Source organism: Piliocolobus tephrosceles, chromosome 1 (assembly GCF_002776525.5).
Source record: "Piliocolobus tephrosceles isolate RC106 chromosome 1, ASM277652v3, whole genome shotgun sequence".
Lineage (NCBI taxonomy): Eukaryota > Metazoa > Chordata > Mammalia > Primates > Cercopithecidae > Piliocolobus > Piliocolobus tephrosceles.
Genome location: NC_045434.1, coordinates 173,636,693 through 173,656,763, shown reverse-complemented (window position 1 = coordinate 173,656,763; position 20,071 = coordinate 173,636,693). Strand labels below are relative to the sequence as shown.

General features: G+C 43.2%; 1 protein-coding gene across 5 annotated transcripts in view; it reads right to left on the bottom strand.

Moving 5' to 3' along the window:
* AGBL4 (ATP/GTP binding protein like 4) overlaps positions 1-20,071 on the bottom strand; it is a 1,474,608-nt gene that overhangs the window by 108,604 nt on the left and 1,345,933 nt on the right. For all 5 annotated transcript variants that reach the window (XM_031934116.1, XM_031934120.1, XM_031934122.1 and 2 more), the window contains exon 9: positions 4,060-4,171. In XM_031934116.1, coding sequence (XP_031789976.1) covers positions 4,060-4,171 — 112 coding nt within the window. The remainder of the gene's footprint in view (positions 1-4,059; positions 4,172-20,071) is intronic.

Here is a 20,071-nt window from a genome sequence, read left to right as displayed (position 1 = left end):
TCCTCCTGGGTTCCCATCTCAGGAGAAGTGCCACACTACTCGGCTACCCAAGTGAAAACCATAGGGATCATGCAAGACTCCTTCCTCTCCCATCAGCCACAGTCACCATGTCCCTTAGGTCTGGCTCCTTATTACCGCTAGACTCCTCTTGTTCCTTTTCAACTCCACAGCAGCAAGCTATAATGGTCTCACAGTCTCTAGTTTGGCACCATCCAAATCTATTTTTCTAACAGGCACCAGAGGGGTCTCTCTGAAATGTAAACCTAATTTGTCAATTCCCTGCTTAAAGTCCTCAGTGGCTGCCTATTCCCATGAAAATAAAGTCCAGATTGCTCCCTGCGTCATAACTACCCCTTCTGTCTGCCCCTGGTACCAGCCACACTGAATGACTTCCAGTCTCCTGAGTAAGCCACCCTCTCAGGGCAGGTGCACATGCTGTTTCCTCTGCCTGGGAAGTCCTCCCTGACCTGAGCATCCCTCATGTATCAGCTCAGGTGTTGCCTCCCGGGTTGGGCTCCCACAACCCCTGTGCTTCACTCTATAAATGCATCTAGAGTAACTGTCTGTAAATGTCTGTCTCCACCAGGCTGCGAACTCCTCGGCACCCAGCACAGGGCCTGAAGGAATGACAGTTGATGTTGGAGGGCCTTGCTGATTCTCTGCTTATTGATTCTGTGGGCAGAAGGCAATCTGGACAGGAGGAGTGAGGCTGTGCATTTAGAAACAAGCCCAGAAGTCGTCCTGGCAGTTCAGATAGTTCAGGGTTGAGTGACTATGTATGTGATACTGAAGCTCAGGAGCAGAAATGCACTTAAAGCTGTTAAGGCAAACGCCTCAGGGCACTGCAGTGTTTGCAACTGGGCACAAAGATGTCTGAAGTCAAATGTGAATTTAAATCAGATCCAGGTAATGGTTTTTGAGGGTCTGCTACACACCAGCACTGTGCTAGGTGTTTTTGCATTATTATTATTATTATTATTATTACTGTTTTTTGAGACAGAGTCTTGATCTGTCACTCAGGCTGGAGTACAGTGGCATGATCTTGGTTCACTGCAACCTCTGTCTCCCAGGTTTAGGCAATTCCCCTGCTTCAGCCCCCCGAATAGCTGGGATTACAGGCATGTGCCACCACACCTGGCTAATTTTTTTTGTGTTTTTAGCAGAGACCGGGTTTTGCCATGTTGGTCAGGCTGGTCTTGAACTCCTGACCTCAGGTGATCTGCCTGCCTCGGCTTCCCAAAGTGCTGGGATTATAGGCGTGAGCCACCGCGTGTGGCCTCGCATCATTTTTAACTAGAGAGACTGTATAATTTATCATCCAAATCAGAACAGCTTTGAGAGTGAAAAGAGGACGTTGTTAAAAGATACTCCAGGACAACAGGTATAAACCAGAACTGCCCCAGGAAAGCCAAGACTTATGACCATTCTACCTAGAAGTCATACTTTGTGCTTTTGTTCTTGGTAACCCCTGACACATCTTATACATATATATTTATCAGTATTTACTTGTTTAAAGTCTATTTCCCCACTATATTGCAAGAGTTGGGGTTTTTCTTTTTCACAACTAGAACCTCAGTGCACATAGAAAACCCATATATAAATAAATATTTGTGTAAAGAAGAAAGGAAAAAGTGGAGTAAAAGATTGAGTGAGGAAAGAGAGAGTGGGGAAGAGAGGAAGGAACCAAGGGAGCTGGGATCCTCTTCCAGGCCAGCTTGACTCCTATATTAGTGCTCCACACCCTTGCTTGAGGCATAAATGAGTAGCCTTTCAGTAAGAAAATGGCTTATACAACTAACTCAGCGCCCAAGGTGTACTTATTAAGATCTAACCAGCTGATGATCAATGTATTCATGACGCAAATCATTTCCTAACATCTCTGTAACTCACTCCGGCTGGATCTGTGTTTTGCAGCATGAACGAGCGCCCAGTTGTTTGTGAGTAAATCCATAATTAATGACAGCAATGGCATGCTGAAGCCTTTTCCTCTGTAGCAACCCTAATCTACTTCCCTTGTGTTCCTCCCCCAGGCTGCCCCCAAACTCCCATTTCTCTCTTTGGGGATTTATCTAAAATACCACTTTGTTCAATGGTTTCCATTCTGTCACTCCTTCTGGTCCAATGTCATTTTTATGTTTTTTTGGTTTGTTTTTTACCGTGCCTCATCATCCTACCTGGAAATAATTGTTTTGCATCTATAAGCCATATTGCATTTGGCATAATAGGATTTTCTGTGTTCAATCCAATTTAACTCAACATGCAGTTATTGAATATCTATTATCAGCCAAATCAGAAAAAAAAAAATGTAGGAGCTTGTTCTCCTTGAGAAGGAAGTATTGCGATTCTATCAGGGAAACTGCAGTCAACACAGAAGCCTGGGAGGGCAGAATTCTGCAGACTACAGATACTTCCTGAGAAAATCAGAAGCAGCTTCTGTCTGCAAGGAAAGCTGATCAGGATGACATTGAGAGGTCAGGGGCAAGTTCGTGTCTGTAAGAACTAGAAGACAGTGGGGTTTCAAAGCTTAGAGAAAGGCAGCAAACCATAATCATTCTATCTCTGCATATGGATTTGGTGAGCACAGTTCACACCTTCTTTTATAGACAAAGAAGGATGAGCTGGGGAAGGAGGCAAATATCCTAGAGTTATGGTTATGCAAGCCGTGACACAAAAGGTATACTGTGAAAGGACCTAGGAAAGCAAAATTCACATAGGAGGACCAAGATAACAGTTGAGTTTCATAGCCAAGAAAACTACATTGCACCTCAGGACTGACTTTTTCATTAATCCCTGCTCTAATATATGCATTTGTTTTTAAGCACAAATGCTTAATCTGATCAATACCTGTGTTGCTGTTTAATTCAGGAAATTTTCACTGGGATCCTCAAAGAGGGTAAGCAGAATGGGTTACATTGGTGCATCTCTGAAGTACCCTAACTGTGTGACCTTTGTTGTCTTAGAAATCACCATCTCTCACCTGACAGCAGTCATGGGCCATAAAATCAGTCATTGAGGTTGTAAGGGATTCAAATGGAATTTCACTAGAATGTCTTCCAACAGTTCAGTCTCCTCTGTGCACCCTTTTGGACTAAAAGTTGAACACTTTTAGTGACACAGGACTAAAAGTTGAACACTTTTAGTAAAGCAAAGCTCATAGCTCACACACACACTCCATTCTCAAGCAGCTTTAGTTGTTAAAAAGTTCTATTTCTCTACCTCTTCCCATATCCCCAACCTGAAAAAAAGGTCTGTCCCACCCATTCTGCGATTGCTCTTTAGAGACAGAATACTGTAGTTTGCTTTACTTCTCTAAGCTATGAAACTCCGCTGTCTTCTCCTATTAAACAAGAACTTGCCCCAGGGAGCAAACTTGGTGTGGACATCCACTGCTCTATCTGCCTATGTCCCCTTCTTTCTTCTGAAATGGTAGGCCCTCTTTTCTGAAAACAGGTACCAACCCACCCTCCAACTCCAACCATGTGGTTCCAGAGAGGCTGCCTTGTCCTTGCATATTCTTTCTCCTGAGCCAGAACTGACTTGTCCAGAAGTGGGCATGTCCTCCCAACTAGGTCAATCACAATCCTTTTGGAACTGGAACTGGAAAATGAGCATAAGTTGCTGTAGTGTTGAGAACCTTTGGATGTGACACTCACCAGTCATGTTCCCAATGTGTAGAAGAAGCCAGTTTACAGTCTTCAATTACATGACATGCCCTTGGTATTCTTCTAATAAATTATCTACTTTGCTTATACTAATTCAAGTTGTATTTCTTTAGCTTGTAACCAAAGATCCTTGACAAATATGGATACACTCCAATATATTTCCTTTAACCCACCAGGCCTCCACAACTGAATCCACTATTTGTAAGAGGTTGCAGGAAAAGAGATTGGGAGAAGGTCCTTGGGTCTGTTGGATTCAGAGAAGAGCAGGCCTAGAGCCTCCCTGGTTTTAGCTATGTATTCCTAATTTGCAACTTCTAGTGGACTTTCCCAATACAACACTTCCCTTTCCCAGATCAAGCCATAGATCAGCAGCTGTGGAGGGCATTCAGTTACTTACTGGGTCGTTGTACATCTGGACGATGAGTTGTTTCACTCCATGCAGGGTAGGGTGGACCCATGGAGAGGGATCCAGCCAGTGACGATTCAGATCAAACCCCATCAGAGAACACCTAGGCAGTACCCGAAGTAAGAGTCAATACAGACAGGACAAGCTGAGCTTCTCACTTGTCAAAATATGCTTAGGAGTAGGAGCAGTGATTATGTCACTTACCTAGCATTTATCATTTTCTAGAGACAGTTTTAAGTACTTTATATGAGTTAATCGATTCAGTGCCATCAACAACCCTGTGAGGTCACTACTATTGCAATTCCCACTTCGCAGAGGAAGAAACTGAGTCACAGAGAGATTCCAAAGTATTTCTGTTGTGTAGCCTCATGTCAGCATCCATAGACACATGGCCCATAGACACATATGCACATCTGCACACTGCAGCTGAGAAAAATGCTCAGGCCAAAACTACTGGTGTTCCCATTATGCCTCTTTGCTCACACCTATAGCTAATCCATTGTCTCTACCTTCAAAATACACCATAACCCAACACTTTTTTACCACTTCCTCTGGTATCACCTTAAGTGTGGGCCAAGGCCCAGAGAATTGTAATCATATTTTACCTGGTCTTCTTGTTTTCTTCTTGTCTCCTCCCACCTCACCTCCCATGACAGCGTACAGCAGAAGACGAGATTTCCAGAAATTTTAGACTTGGACTTGGATTCAAGTTCTCCAGTTACATAGGGTTATGTTCTTTCCATTCCTTTGCTGAGCCTGAGAGCCAGTTGCATGTGTGGATTTGAGGAGACCAGGGCATAAGCCTTCTCTTTTCAAATGTCTCTTTCCTCAAAGCCCCTGGAGGGACTGGGAGAACCCAATTTCTTATCACTATGCTACTTTTGTCTCAGTGAGAACCAGAGGAGAATAATGAGGAAACTTCCAGGAACATCCTTTCGCTCCACATTCAGATTTTCACTAGCGTCTTGCCTAGCCTCTCTGGCAAGTCCATCCTTCGTGAGTGTGGGATAATGCCCCCAGGGTATGCAGAGGAGATATCACTGAGTTCAGGTCCCCTGCTCTGCTGATGGTGTACTATGTGACCCTGAGCAAGTCCCTTGTTCTCTCAAGGCCTAAATTTCCCCCAGCTACAAGTAGAGAAGGAGCTTCCACAAATGGACCACAAGCTTTTCAAGAACCTCTTTCGTCATGGACTGCACCCTTCCTACCCCACATCCTCAGTGGAGAGGAGCGCACAAAAATGTTCTCTGTGTTCCAGGATTTCCAAAAGAGCAGTGATGCCTAGATACCAATCATTCTCTGTGCTTTAAACAGAGGGCATCACTGATGCTCACCTTCTAGGCCAGCAAGTTACCTCCTGACCTTGAACTTGCAAAGGGGTCCCGTTTTCATTTGCCATTACAACATGAGCATTTTTCTTTGTTAGTAAACTCTTTGTAACTAGCATTGTAATAGTGTTATAATATGACATATTATCGCATTATATGAACCCCCATAATTCATCTAGCCATTTCCCCACTGTGGCACATTTATTTTGTTTTCAATGCTGCACTATTTTCAAAATGCACTGATGAATTCTCTAATCTCTAAAGTTTTCTCCACATTTCAGAATTTTTTTCTTAGAACAGTTTCCAGAAGTAGAATTGCTTGGTAAGAGGACTGACTGACTATAAAATCACGATTACAAATGAAAAATGGTCCTCAACATAGAAAGCAAAAAAGAAAAAAAGTAACATCATCTTCCTATGACTCAAATATAACTTCTGTTAGCCTTTGATGTAGTTCCTGCCATCTTTTCTTTCTGAGCTTATAGTGGTAAGTGCAGCAGTAGTCAACATTTAAGAAGTGCTTACTATGTAACTTTACACAAATTATCTTACTTCATTTTCGCTTTTATCTCATACAAGCCCTGTAGTACCATTTTACAGAGGAGAAAACAAAGGCTTAGAAAATGTAAATAACTTTCTCTAAGGTCACTGAGCTACTATGTAATGGAGTTAGAATTTGAGCTCAGGTTAACCTGATTCTCAGAGTCCAAAATCTTACCAATTGCTCTCCTTACTCTGCTCTCCTCGGACTACACCTGATTGTCTTTCAGAGAGGAAACATTCATTGCTGTGACTAGTGCCTTGATCTACAGACATATCCATGCAGTTCTTAAATATTCTTATCTGAAGTATTGCTACTCATGAAAGTGATTAAGGACAGACAGAGAGAGCCTCACAGCCACACTCATCTGAATGCTCAGGGTAATTTGGCCAGCATATGGAGGAGCAGGCTTCAAACCCAGGACTGTCCAGCTTTAATGTCTATGCTCTTCTAGGGAACAAACAGTTTAAGCAAGCTGTCTGCTTTTGAGAATGTATAAGGAAATTAAGGAGGAGAGACTGGTTTAGGGAACAAGGATGAGGCAAGAGTTAAATATAGCAATTCATCACAGTTTTACTAAGAAACTTCTACACATCAAGCTCCATGGTAGTGCTGCTGGGATAGAGTGATTGATGAGAGATGTTCTCTAACCTCAAGAAATGTATAATCCAGCAGGAGGAAGAAGATATGCTTACAGGTTTATATCGATTTATAACACAGGATAATATTGTGAGTATTATATGAGCTAATGCATAGGTTTTGGTACATAATGGTAACTCAAAAATGCTATATTGTTGTTTTTATTGTACTGTATTATTATTTTATGCTATGTCCTATGTGAATGACATGGACTAATAGTTTCACAGTCCATAGGATGCTGGAATGGGCAGCAGTGGTCAGGGATGACCTCTTCTCTTCCTTGAGTCTGGAATTAGGCAGATCTGAGTTCAAATCCATGCTCTGTTCCCTCCCAAGTGTAGGAGACATTTGTCCATGTTCTTTGGGGAATGCCCAGCATCTAACACTGTTACTAGATGGGGGGTTGGGTGGGGTGAGTTTGCTTCTCATCATTACAAGATAAGGCCATGATTGTGCCCTTTCTCCCTGCATGGAAGCCAGCCAGATTCTACCTCTTTGTTCCCCGGCAGCCAGGGCAGCAATGGGAAACCCGGGCTCAGGCACCAGCCACTCCTGCCCAGGACGTAAACTTGGGACTGGGTGATGTGAGGCAGCAGGGAGTGCCGTGCAGCAGTGCTACTGTGGAACAGAGGCAGAGTATTCTGACCCTTCAGAGCTGCTTAGTTAATTGCTCTGGTTTTCAAGTCTGGCTACCAGTTTTTGCATGATTCTGTAAGCCCCTTTGTATAAATTCCCTTTTTGCTTAAGTGGCTAGAGTCAGTCCTTGTTAACTTTAGCTGAAGGCATCCCTAATCAGATGGCCCTATGAAATAATTCATAGAAAATTCTGGCAGACCCCTATAGTGTCCACTTCCCAATGACTGCTCAACAAACAGAGGGAATCATTGGTCTGGCTGCTGTGCTCACAGAGCTTTTCCAGCCCTCACTGAGCATCTAAATATTTAGAAAGGTATATTACCCTTGACAACAGGATGTAATCATAAAACAACTGTATCCTTAGACATGCTTACTTATGTGCCTCTCCTCTGCCCCCAAATAGGAATGTCCTCAGCACTGTCTTGGGCAGGTCACCAGCTTGCTCTAGGACACCTCTATGACCTAAAACTCACTACCTTTCCAGTTAGCTTATCTCATTCTTGAATCTTCCATTAGAAAATTCTTTTTTCCTTTTTAGCTGAATATGTCTCCTGGTCACTTCCTCCATCCTTCTCAGTCTTGCCCAGTTGCACAGAACAACAGGGTTATACTGTGGGGACCAGCGGCTTTGGGACTTATAGTTATGTTTAAGTTCGGGCTGTGTTCCTCACCAGCTGTATGATCTTTTTTAAATTTCTTTGTTTGAAATGCACCTCTAGGCTTCTGTTTTATCATAGATATAAAGAGGATAACCACCCTGACTTTCTGGATTGTATACATGAACACACATGTTTGTAAGTGGATCAGCAGAATTCTCAGAAAAACATAAACATTGAACAAATGATAGCCAGTGACGACAGTGAAGTGGTGATAATGGTAGCACTGTTGAAATTGTCTAAACTTAAATGTCAGCTCCTCCAGGAAGTAGAAGAGGACATTCACTCCCTGCATATGAGGGGTAGGTGCTTTTCCTCTGCTCCCATAGCATCTGTTTCTCCCCCAGCAAAGTGGCTACAGCACAAGATGTGGTCATTATTGAGTCCGCTTCTCCACTGGACCATGAATCCCTCAAGAGCAAGGATGCTATCTTATTCAGAGCAAAGATGCTATCTTATTCATGTTGGTATTCTTGTGCCTGATAAAGAGCCTGGATCATGGCAGACATTGAAGAAGTAGTTGTTGAACAAACATTTCATTCCTCCTAAGCATTTTCCTGTCTCATATGATGTAGTTCTCACAACCATTCAGTCACATGATAAACCTCAATTTTCTATTGGGAGTGTTGAGGGCCAGAAAAGGTAAGCCATTCTCTCAAGGCTACATAACAAGTACTCTAAAGGGCCCAGACTGGAACTCAGGTGTCCTATCCCTGGACCTCATAATGTCCCCACTTGGCTATGCTGCTTCCAGGAAACCTCTTTGATTCAAAAAAGAACTTCAAAACTGAAGGAAAAGTGTTAGAGGTCAGAGATCCTGAAAGGTCAACTCCTAGACCAGCCTGCCAATAAAAATAGAATGTAACTGGTGATTCAAAGGCATCTTCAATCCTCAGAGACTCTAGAGCTTTTTAGAAGCTAAAGCATTTGTGATATTCTTCAGTGAGTAGTACCTGCATGGGCACCTTTTGAGCTGATTTTAAATGAATGCTTCTAATGGTACTCAATCTATCCTTACATTAAGTATTTACTGAACAAAACATCTTAGTAAAGATGCAGGATCCCTGGTTTAGGAGCCTGGGGTACAGGTTGCACCTCCAATTCTATGTCATCTTGGAAAAGTCACCTCCCCTCCCTAGGCTCTATGCACTTATTTGTAAAATGGAATGCTATACTTCACTCACAGAGATCTCTTTCAGCTTTCTCAGTATATGATTCTAAAGCATCATAAAACTGGGCTTTTTACTCCCAGAGTAAGGGACTTGGAGGAAGCATATATTTCCAATTAAGTTAAAATTCAAAGAAAACAAAATATTCTAAGAAACGTGTTGATAGAATTTTAAAATGAAACACCAACTAGTCAAGGATGACCAATACCTTAACATTAATTGCATGCATTGCTCAACATTTGAGATGTGTGGGACACAAATGGGAGTTTGCCAAGAGTCAGGGCATGAGAGAGCATTCCAGGGAAAGAGTATAGCATGTGCAAAGTTAGGGAAGTAAGAATGGTCAGCAATTATGCATATTTCTAACAGGCTGCTAGTATGTTCTGCTTGTGTCCCTAACTGACTATATGCACAAGAGGCCAAGGCTGGTACAGGCTCTTTCTCTTTACTGGTTTCAGGACCAAAAAGCAGCTGCCTAAAGACAGAGGAATGCATAAGGTGGCCTCCAGATGCCAGGCTCTCACTCCTATGATTGCCAGTTTAGAGTCACTGAATGCAAAATCCTGGGTCCCTGCCCTGTGTCTCTGTCTCCTTGGTGCTCTTGTATTCTGTTGTTTTTAAGATGAAATTTTTACATGAGCTCAAAATCAAGACCTATGTTCTGACAAGAATGGGGCTATTTATGGTACCAGTGCGAAATAATCTTTCACATTAGGACCATTCTAGAAAATGCAAATACATAGAGGCCAAATTTACATATGACTGCATAATATATAATGTCTTTATTTTGAGTTGGAGATACTCTTAAGTATCTTTTCTTTCTTCCTCTAATCTGTGAATTCCATGAGGGCAGGGATAATGTCTGAGTTATCTTTCCCACCCCCACTCCAACACTGTCTACTATAAACCCAGGTGCAGAGAAGATTCAATACATTTATTGGATGAATGAATGAGTGAACAGATTAACAAAAGCATGGATGAACACCTTGCAGGTTTGCAAACATGGGTTAGATAGTTACTTTCAGATATATTTTGAAAAGTAAGCACCTACTAAATGCTAGACTCATTCACAATAATCAAATGAGATAGGTATTATTAATCCACATTTGGTAAATAAGGAAATAAAATCCAAGAAAGATTTGATCTTGAGAGGGTCACTTGACAACTAGTAAGATATAGACCTGGAATTTGAACCCAGGTCTTGTTGATGACAGGATGGTTCACAGTCACCTTTGAGGTCCCCCAGCCATCTGTGAGTCTGTGTGATTTATAAAAGAGACACTAAGCTACTCATTTGTCTGATCTTCTTATCCTGTTCTCTTTCTCGTTTGCCCAATGGCAGAGATATAATAGTTCCAGAGAATGTTATTCAAATCGCAAATAAATAGCTCCATCTCATGAAGGACATCATGCCTTATCCCTGTTCGCAGTAAAGGCAGCTAGAATGAGAGCAATGATTTCAGTTCCCCTCCTTATGATTTCCTTTTCATCTCCTCTGAAGAAGGATAGAGAAAAAGGCAGCTTGGCGGCTCCTGATCAATCTTGCCCTGAGCACCGCGAGGCTGCTCTAAGGAGCAGTGGCATTGACAAGCAGAGATGTATGAGGTATGCCTGCAATTGTCCCCCAAACACAGCAGTTTTTCAGCATTACCAATGAGCTGGATTGGATTAGGTATATTTGCACCAAAAGCAAAATAAATATTGCTTTATTTAATGCCACTAAAAGGTTGGGATTCAATTGCCCTTGGCCTGAGGCACCTTCCAGCTCTATTGATTGGCCCGTGTCAGAATGCCAGATAGTCTGTCATCAACAGCCCCTGAAAAATGCTTAGCATGTGGGTTGGGCTCTGCTGTTGTATAGATGGAGGATGGCAGGCAGTGCCCTTTGTCCCAAACACAAGGGATAATCATAACACATCCACTTTCCATCACCACCACCAAGATATTTAAAGCATTCTCCTCACATCCCTTCTTAGATCATCATGACGAGGAGATGTCTGTGACCAGGACTGTGAAGACTGAGAGGAAGGTGGATAAGAACATAGGCTTCAAAGGCAGAAGGCTTGGGTTTGAGTCCCAGTTCTGCCATCTAGTAGCTTTGTGACCTAGGACAAATTCATCTGTTTGCTTAAAGACCTGAAAGTGCTGAGAGGGCAGCAACTGAATCTATTTCATTTGTCACTGGGTCCTCAGTGCTAGCACAGTGTCTCGTACACAGCTGACTCTCAGTTGAACTGTATAAATAGAGGCTCAGAAGTGGTAATTTGACCATCGTCCAGCAAGGACAAGTGACAGAGGCAGAGCTCGAACCCAGTCTGCCCAACTCTAAAGCCTATGTTCTTAGCCACCATTATACTTTGCCTTTGCAGTCCTAGGAGTCAGGTAAGAGCCTAATAGAGGGACTATCCCTCATGTGCAGTGAGAGGTAGATGCAACATCTATAGTTTTTAATGGTAAATCTAAGTTTCAAATGAGGGACTCACATAAAATGTACCTTTATGCAAATTGATGAAAGGTGCTGCCCCCTACCACCTAGGGTAATAAGTTGCAATCAGGTGCCGTTTCTGGGTGGGTAAAGTACAGAATAACGCCACTTGGTTTGGCCAGACTTTGGATTGAGAGCAGAGTCATAGCCCATAGGCCCCATTGACCCCTTGACCACTGAACATTTGTACAGTGCACAAACTGCACATCCATATGGAGCAGCCTTGGATGTGTCCAAGGTTTATAGCAAAGCCAAGATGAGTGCTTAGTTTTTCTTCTTCCAAGGTTCGTTCAGCAAGGTCTTTACCCTATAATGGTGGCCTTTTTGGCAAAGTGGCACAGTTGGGGACAAGGGTGTTCAGATCACATCTGGAAAAGGGATTATCTCCAACCCTAAGAAATTATTCCTAGTGGGTAAGGAGAGACTTTAGAGTGCCTTCTCCCTTCCCATACAGAGCATATACTCCAGGGATTCATCTTGTCTCCTGCTTGGCAGCAACAAACACTGGGTTCAGGTGGATTTCCAGCATTGCAACTTAAATCTAATTCTTAGAGTCAGTGACCAACTGGAAGGACCTGAGATTTCATAAAACCCAATCCCCACATTTCAAAGACGGGGAATCTGAGGCCAAGAGGGCAGAAAGGGTCTGCCAAGGTCACACAGCTATTCAGGGGTAGAATGGGAAGTCCATTCCAGAACCAAAGGATTATTTTTCTCTATATAAGAACAATGATAAGGAGTTTACTCCTTTTTGAAAGGTCTGAGGAAGGACATTTTCTGAAGGAATACACTGGCCCTTGAGGCTAAAAATTCACCATTTCAGTTTCTTAAGTGAAAAAGGACAGAGGAAACAAAAAAGGGGGCATAAAAGTCTTTTATGTCTTCACAAGACCTGGGTGCTAGCAAGGCTCTCTCACCTACTTGCACCAAGCCTGAGAATGGCTCTGAGTCAAGTGTGGGCTCTAGAGCCACACGGCCTGGATAAAACCCTGGCTTGGCCAACACATTGTATTTTTGTGGCTGAACCTCTCTGTGCCTTAGCTCTAACAGAAAGTGGGAATTTTGTCTACCTTAGAGGGTTGTTTTGAGGGCTAAATTAAATCATATAGGTAAAATGCCCAGGACACCATCTAGATTGAGATAAGTGCTACACGTTAGCTGTTCTTGTGGTTTGCTCTTGGTATGATGTTCAGGATCCTTCACAATCTGGTCCTCAGTTATTCCTACACTTCTTACACTATGATGTCAATCTGTACCCTATGCAAGAGTAGCACATGATAGGGCCTGTGAGCCAATAACAAAAAGGTGCCCCCCTCTGTGGGTTGATGCATTTCCACCAAGTCTCAAGGCTTGTCAAGCCTGTGCTGCACTCCACGTGCCCTCTTAGCTGGCTCCTTTGTGTGGTGCCCAGACTTTACCCTATGTAGGATGCAGCCTGGACCACATGCAACAACCACACCAGAGCACCTGGCATTCCTCAAGGATCTCCACTCACTCACTCAGGGCTCAAGCAGCAAGACTCACAGGGCTCTGGGTCAAATCTCTGGGTATAATTCCTGGAACTCCTACTATTAAAGGCAGTACTTGGGCAAATGACTTAACCTCTCTTTGAGTGTCACTTTCCTTATCTGCAATATAAGGGTAATACAAGACCTATCTTGTAGGTTCATGAGGTTGTCGGGAGGAACTCCCCATTGTTTTCAATGCCAATGGTAACTTTCAGTCCTCAGGAATGAAAAGAATGGGTCTTCTTCTCCATTCCCTTGTTTTCTCTTCCCAAAGAAGGAGATGGAACTTATCTGACTGGTCAGCTCCAGAAAAGAAGCAGAGCTGGTTTGGGCCTAGTCCCTCCTAGCATGTATTTTTGGGATCTGGAATTCTGAAGGGTCTATTCTGGTCTTCTCTCTGCCACATGGTGTGCTTTCTAGGAAGCTTCTTGCCTCCTTTTCTGCTTGTGTCTGATGGGAAAGTTGAATTTTGAAGTGAAGTAAAGGAGGCAAGTTTGGCCACAGATATAGACGATGCCTTCCAGGTCCTGCTTTTATCAATAATACAGCTAATATTTTGACTCCTATTTTTTTTGATCCCTGTATCTCCTTCTAAATTGTAGGAATAGGATGAGAGTAGGAGCAGGAGTATGATTAATTATCACTCTAGTGGAAGTACTACATATAAAACACTTAGAATAGTGTCTGGCAGCTATATCCTTTCAATTAACATTTTGTATTATTATATTACTGTGTTGTCATTTATTACAATTATTCCTTTGGTTTGGAACATGCTGCCATTCTCTTCCCCTGGCCAATTCCCACTCACCCTTCAAGATTCATCTCACACAGCTCTTCCTTCAGACATTTTCTCTGACTTGCCCTATCCCAACTCTTTGGCTGGGTTAAGAGGTGCCTCCTCAGTGACTTCACAACCTGGGAATCCCTGGGCTTCCCTCCATCAGCACAGTTATCTCTTCTCTGGACTGTGAACTCCTTAAGGGCAGCACACGGGCCAAGCCCACCTCATATTCCCCAGTGCATGGTACAAAGTATGTGCTTGGGGATGGGTTGGTGGGTTGGGAGGGCAGGAGAGATAAAAAAGAAGACAGGGAAGAAACAGTTAAAAGGCTTCTCAAGTGGAAGCAGAGTGCCAGCAAAAGCACAGATGTGAACAAGAGCAGGCTGGTTTAAGACAATGGAAAGAGCCCAGGAAGGCAAGAGGAACAGATGGGAGTGGATGCAGGAAGGGGCAAGATGGACAGTGGGAGAGGAAGCTGAAAAGAAAGTTTGAGGCCATTGTGCAGGCACTAAATACCAGGCTAAAGAGCTCTGGTTCTTTCTGAGGGTCAATGGGGAGCCACCGAAGGATTTCTACATAAAGAACTGGCACTATTCAAGGAGTGGTTTAGGAACTAGGACCAGAAATGATGAAGTTCTTGATTCTATCAGATTGCTTTGCTCCTCCAGACTCCCTAGCCACTAATTTTGGGTTACTGTCTCCTCAGAGGCCTGTCTTCACTGTAGAATCAATTATTAAGATCAACTTGCTATCAACTCTAACTTTGAACTGCTATTCAGCTGCTTGCAGGGACAGAGATGAGGAGCTGCCTCCACAGACATCTAGCCATCTGGCCTTTTCCGTGGAACCTGGCTGGGAAGCTCATTTGAATAATTGGTTTTGGCGGTGTGCACTTGTGGGTTAGACACCTGATTACACTGCCAGCCCCAGTGTCCTTTCAGCCTCCACAGAAACATCACTCAGGTTACATAAAGCAGGAGAGAGTCTCTGGGAGGTAAGGGTCTTTCTGGCCCCTGCTGTCACTCTGGCTTTATCTGAACTAACTGTGTGGCTCACTCACTGTGTGACCTTGAGCAAGTTACTTAGCCTCTCTGTGGCTTTGTTTCCTTTTTGCTTCAAGAAGGAGAGTGATTCCTGCCCTGCCTACACCACAGGTTTCTTGTAAGGATCTAAGGGAAGATGGGGGAGTTGTAGCTTAGTGGAAAAGCAAGTGGAAAAATTTAAAGATTTAGGCTGAGGAGAGCTCAATGTCAGACAGCAATGTGTGCATGTGGGCTGTGTCAGAAGAAGTGTGGTCCCCAGAATGAGGCTTCTGATGACCCCATTCTATTCCTTGTCCATGAATTAATTAGTTCTATGACCTTGAAGGGGGTACCTAATCTACCTGTGTCTCAGTTTCCTCATCTGTAAAATGAGAATAATGATGCATTTGTTCTAAGGATTAAATGAAACAACGAATGCAAAATGCCTAAAATAGTGCCAGGTTCAGAAAGCTCAATAGATGTTAGCTGTCATCATCACTATTATCATTATAATGACGTCCTTCAGTCCTGGACACCCTGCCTCAAAGACAGACAATGACAAACATCTGGAACACGTTCAGAGGACAGCAGGAAGGACAGAGAGGGGAATGGATTTCAGATTACGTATGAAAAGTTGGAAGGCTTTGGGGATGTTTGGCCTGGAGCAGTAGTAGGATTGAGTAGGGAGTGGAGAAGGGTGGGAACACATGATCTTCAAATGGCCGAAGGCTACCATGTGAAAGATGGGCTGGCCTTGAATAATCCTTCAGAGGGCAGAGGCAGAAGTTACATGCTGGCAGCTTCAGCCTGAAAACAAAGTGCTCTCTAACAGTCAGAGGTGGCATCAGCACGGCATGATGCCTTGGAAGGGAGGGAACAATCTGTGCCTAGAGGTGGGCAAGCAGAGGGGGCATGGCCTGGATAGGGCACTGGGCTGAATGTTTCTCATGATGCTGTGATAAGGCACCCAGCAGGGAAATGTGACTGGGGCACGGACGGAGGCTCAGAGTGAGGAGGGGCTGGCAGATCTCTCAACAGGGCAATACTTTCTGTGGATCTTTGTTTTCTGTTTCTATGTTGATGAAAAAAATAGGCAGTTTTTATGCTATTACAGAACAAATAGAACATTGATATGTATTTATATTTTATATGGCTGATTTTAGGTTCTGTTCTATTTTTAGATAGTTTGAAATGTTTCTTCCTCTAGATTTTGAGGTGGAAGAGGTAGGTAGACCAGTTACAATGTGTGTGTGTGTGTGTGTGTGTGTGTGTGTGTGTGCACGGTGTGTGCTGGACATACCTTCCCTGGTGGTTTACCCTATGCTATGGTTAATGATGTTTTGTTCTGTAAATCTCTATCTCCTTTTTATGTCTGGTGAACTCATATATCGTCCATTCATCAGAAACCCTCCTTCATCACTATCAGTCAGAAGGAAGTACTCTCTGCTTCAAGATACAGTGTATCAAGAGGTTAAAACTGGAGCAACCTAGGGTCAGCAACTAGGGCAAGTTCCGTGGTACTTATGTGCTTCAACCTCCCCCTCTACTCGAAGTAGGAGCATCACACTACCTCCATCATAGGGCTGCTGTGAGTATTAAATGAAACGATACACATAATGTGCAGTGAGGAGACACTTACATATTAGCTCCTGTTGTATCTCTCAGCATCTTCTGCATCACACCCATATTTCTAGTGGAAACACTGGGCTTCTTATTGGCAAGAACTGCCTCTGATTTCCTTCTGCTTCCCCAAGGCCCAGCAAAGGGCCTGACACCCAGCAGGCCCTCAACAAACCTTAGTTAAATTGGATTTACTGCACTGGAGCATCCTTTGCTACATAAGGATTGCCAAGGCCAAGATCCATAATGATGGAGAGAGTCTGCAGATCGTGCAGCCTCCATTTCCACCATGGGGTCTGCAGGTCTGTGCTATAATACAGAATCATTTCTGTACCACCCACAGAGGCCTGTTCCTCCCCACCCCACCTCCACACTCCCAAGAAATACTGAGATTTTCCGAAGATGAGAAATTTCACAGCATCCTGCTATCTTTTGGGTAACTGTGTATTTTATGATGACTAATAGGCAATTACTATGGTAATATTGCAATTCAGCATGTGTGAGGTTTGGGAAATGAGAAATTATGGGTAACTACTTTGGACTCATTTCTATGGTAACAAAAAGTAATTGTCATTAAATACCAGTTATTCTGAGGCTGTACCTGGTAATTATAGATTTTTATGCCCAGAAACATAAATAAAACCAATAAATTTATTCAAAGGTCTATGACTGTTTACTTATACGTGGCTCTATGGAATACACAATGACAAGCACCTAATTAAGAAATGCAAACCCAACACAGGGTTTCATACTGTTGTACGGAGATGGAAAGTCTGTTTTTCAAATGCAGGCAACTTGTGCATTACCCATGGTCAGAAAGCGCAGCGGGGTATAGGTGGGGGTAGGGGCTCTCTCCTCTGCAAAAGGAGTGACAAGGAAGTAGCTGGAAGAGAGTGTGCAAATGCTGCAGTATGTATTGTGGGCATGCTTTCTGTAAGACATTGAGAATTACCAACCGATTCTATACTGGTTCAGCCCATCATCCCCCAACTCCAGTTGCCTTCCAACTAGGAGTCGCTTGCAGCTTCTTGGCTCTGTAATACCTGAAGTTACAATATTCATCCCTCAAGACTCCTAGGTCCCAGATCCTTCCAGAGCTCTCTGAAAATATTCCCATTGTAATGTCAGTAACCATGCCATTGTTTTTTATAACACGGTGGTAAAATTACACATAACATGAAACTTAACATCGTAACTATTTTTAAGTGTAGGCTTCAATGGCATTAAATACATTCATAACGTGTTCCTATCACCACCATCCGTCTCCAAAATTCTTTTTAACTTGTAAAATCGAAACCCTATGCCCATTACATAGTAACTCTCCATTCTCTCCATCCTCCCAGGCCCTGGTAACCACCATTCTGCTTTCTGTCTGTATGAATTTGACCACTTGAAGAACATCATATAAGTGGAATCATATAGTCTTTGTCTTTTGATGAGTGGCTTATTACATTAGCATAATGTCCTCAAGTTTCATTCATGCTGTAGCCATCCCATTCTTGATAGAGCCTCTCCCCCGTGCTTCTACTAAATGATGGAAGGTGCCTTTCATCCCACATCCCTCTTCCAAGAGAGTAGGAGGGAAACAGGCCAGGGGAGAGAAGTGTCTTGTCCAAGGACAAATAAGAATGCTCAGGAGAGTAGTGAAAATTAGAGCCTCAGTTCTCCACTTCTGCCTATAGCTTATAGAGCAAAGGCAATGTGTGGGAGTGTGGAGAGTCCCTAGATGCACCCTATGACCTTGAACATGGCTCTTCACCTTCTCAGCCTGTTTCCCCATGGCTTAAATGGATACAGTAAAAACTGACTTTCCTTTCTTGGTTGCTGTTTTATGACCAAATGTGGTTTTGTAAGTGCCTTTAAAAGTATCACGCTCCATACAATAATTAAGCATGGCTGAGAATCCAGTTTGTTAAATTATAACAGCAGCTCATCAGGTTAAAGCATAGCAGTATTCCTGTCACAACAACATACAGTTAAAACAACTGGGCCACGAGGCCATGCAGATGAAGGTAAAGGGTTGGGGGCTGACTGCATCTGGCCCTAGTTACTCTACATGGGTCACTGTAGCTTTGTGCCATCACACAATCACTAAACACTATTGTTTAGTTCATCTGTTCATTCTGGAAACATATATGTGAACTTCAGGTCAGTGAATAGAAAAATAAAATATATTTCAAGAGCCCATTTGCCAGGTACTGGGGATACAGAGAACAAGGTAAACAAAGTCCTGACTTCATGGAGTTTACAGTCTAAGGTGAAGACAATCATTAAACAAATAGTCACATAAATAAACACATAATTACAAATTAGGGCAAGAGCCATAAAGGGAGAGTATAGGGTGCTATGGAAGAGTGTAATGGGAGACCCACTGTATATTGCAAGCCCTGGAAAAGCCTCTCTGTGAAGTGGTATTAAACCCAAGACCTGAAATGAAAAGAAGGCCAATATAATTGGAGTGCAGTAAGAAAGACAGAGTGTATAGTTGCTCTGTGCTTTCACTGTATAAGGTAACTGTTATCCACTGTTATATCATCCAACATAATTGTTAAAGATAGGTACCATAGCGTATACTATAGTTGCTATATATTGTTGCTATAAACTTTAGTATAGGCTCCATATACTCTTACTGTAAACCATAGTCTGGTATCATATACAGTAGTCTAGTTAGAAAATGGTGCTGTTCTTTAACATAAAGAGCTTGATCTATCATGGTATAGTGGCCATCCATTGCTGTTAAATTCTCGAGTGTACCTTCTCTAGTTCACTATAAATGCCATAGAATAGGTACTTGTATTATTAAATCTAAACTTAGCTGATGAAATCTGGGAAATCTCCCTGACCAGCCTTCCGAGATTGGATTATATGCTTCTTTAATGTGGAGGAGTGAGGAGGAAGAAGAGAAGGAGGAATAAATGTTTATTTATAACTTACAGTGTGCTTAGCACTGTGCTTTAGATGCATTATCTCACAAAAGTCTCATAACTCTATAGCATCTCCATTTACAGATGAGAAAAATGAAGCTTAATGAGGCCATGTAATTTACCCAGGGTCATACAGCAGGTAGGTGGCAGAGCAGAATTTAAATCTGACCTGACACCCAAGTCCATTTTCTCAACCATTGACCTTTACTCCTTCCAAGCTCCTGCCTTCCCATCTCACACTGCAGGGAACTGACCTGTTGAACCATCTCTCCAGCCAGCAGGGTGAGGTGCCTCAGGGCAGGCCTGTCTTTGGTTCTCCTCCCAGGGTCTGGTAGGCCTGGTGCTGGCTATAGGGGGAGTGTGGGACTGCAGAGAGGAGCAGGGCTAGGTCAGGCACACCTGATCCCTGCCCGCTCCTCACAGGCCACAGACCTCAGGGGGATGACTTAACTTCTCTGAGGCTTGAGAGTCTGCACCTCCAGAGGGAGATGTTGAGAGAATGAAAGCAAAAGAGCATGAGAGAGAGGCAAAGATCTGGCCACCTGTCTTCCAACATGTTTCCAGCAATTTGATCAGTTCCTGGGAAGTCTGGCTCTCTTTACTGCACTAGAATTCTGAGAACCAACCTTCCTTCCTTCCTTCCTTCCTTCCTTCCTTCCTTCCTTCCTTCCTTCCTTCCTTCCTTCCTTCCTTC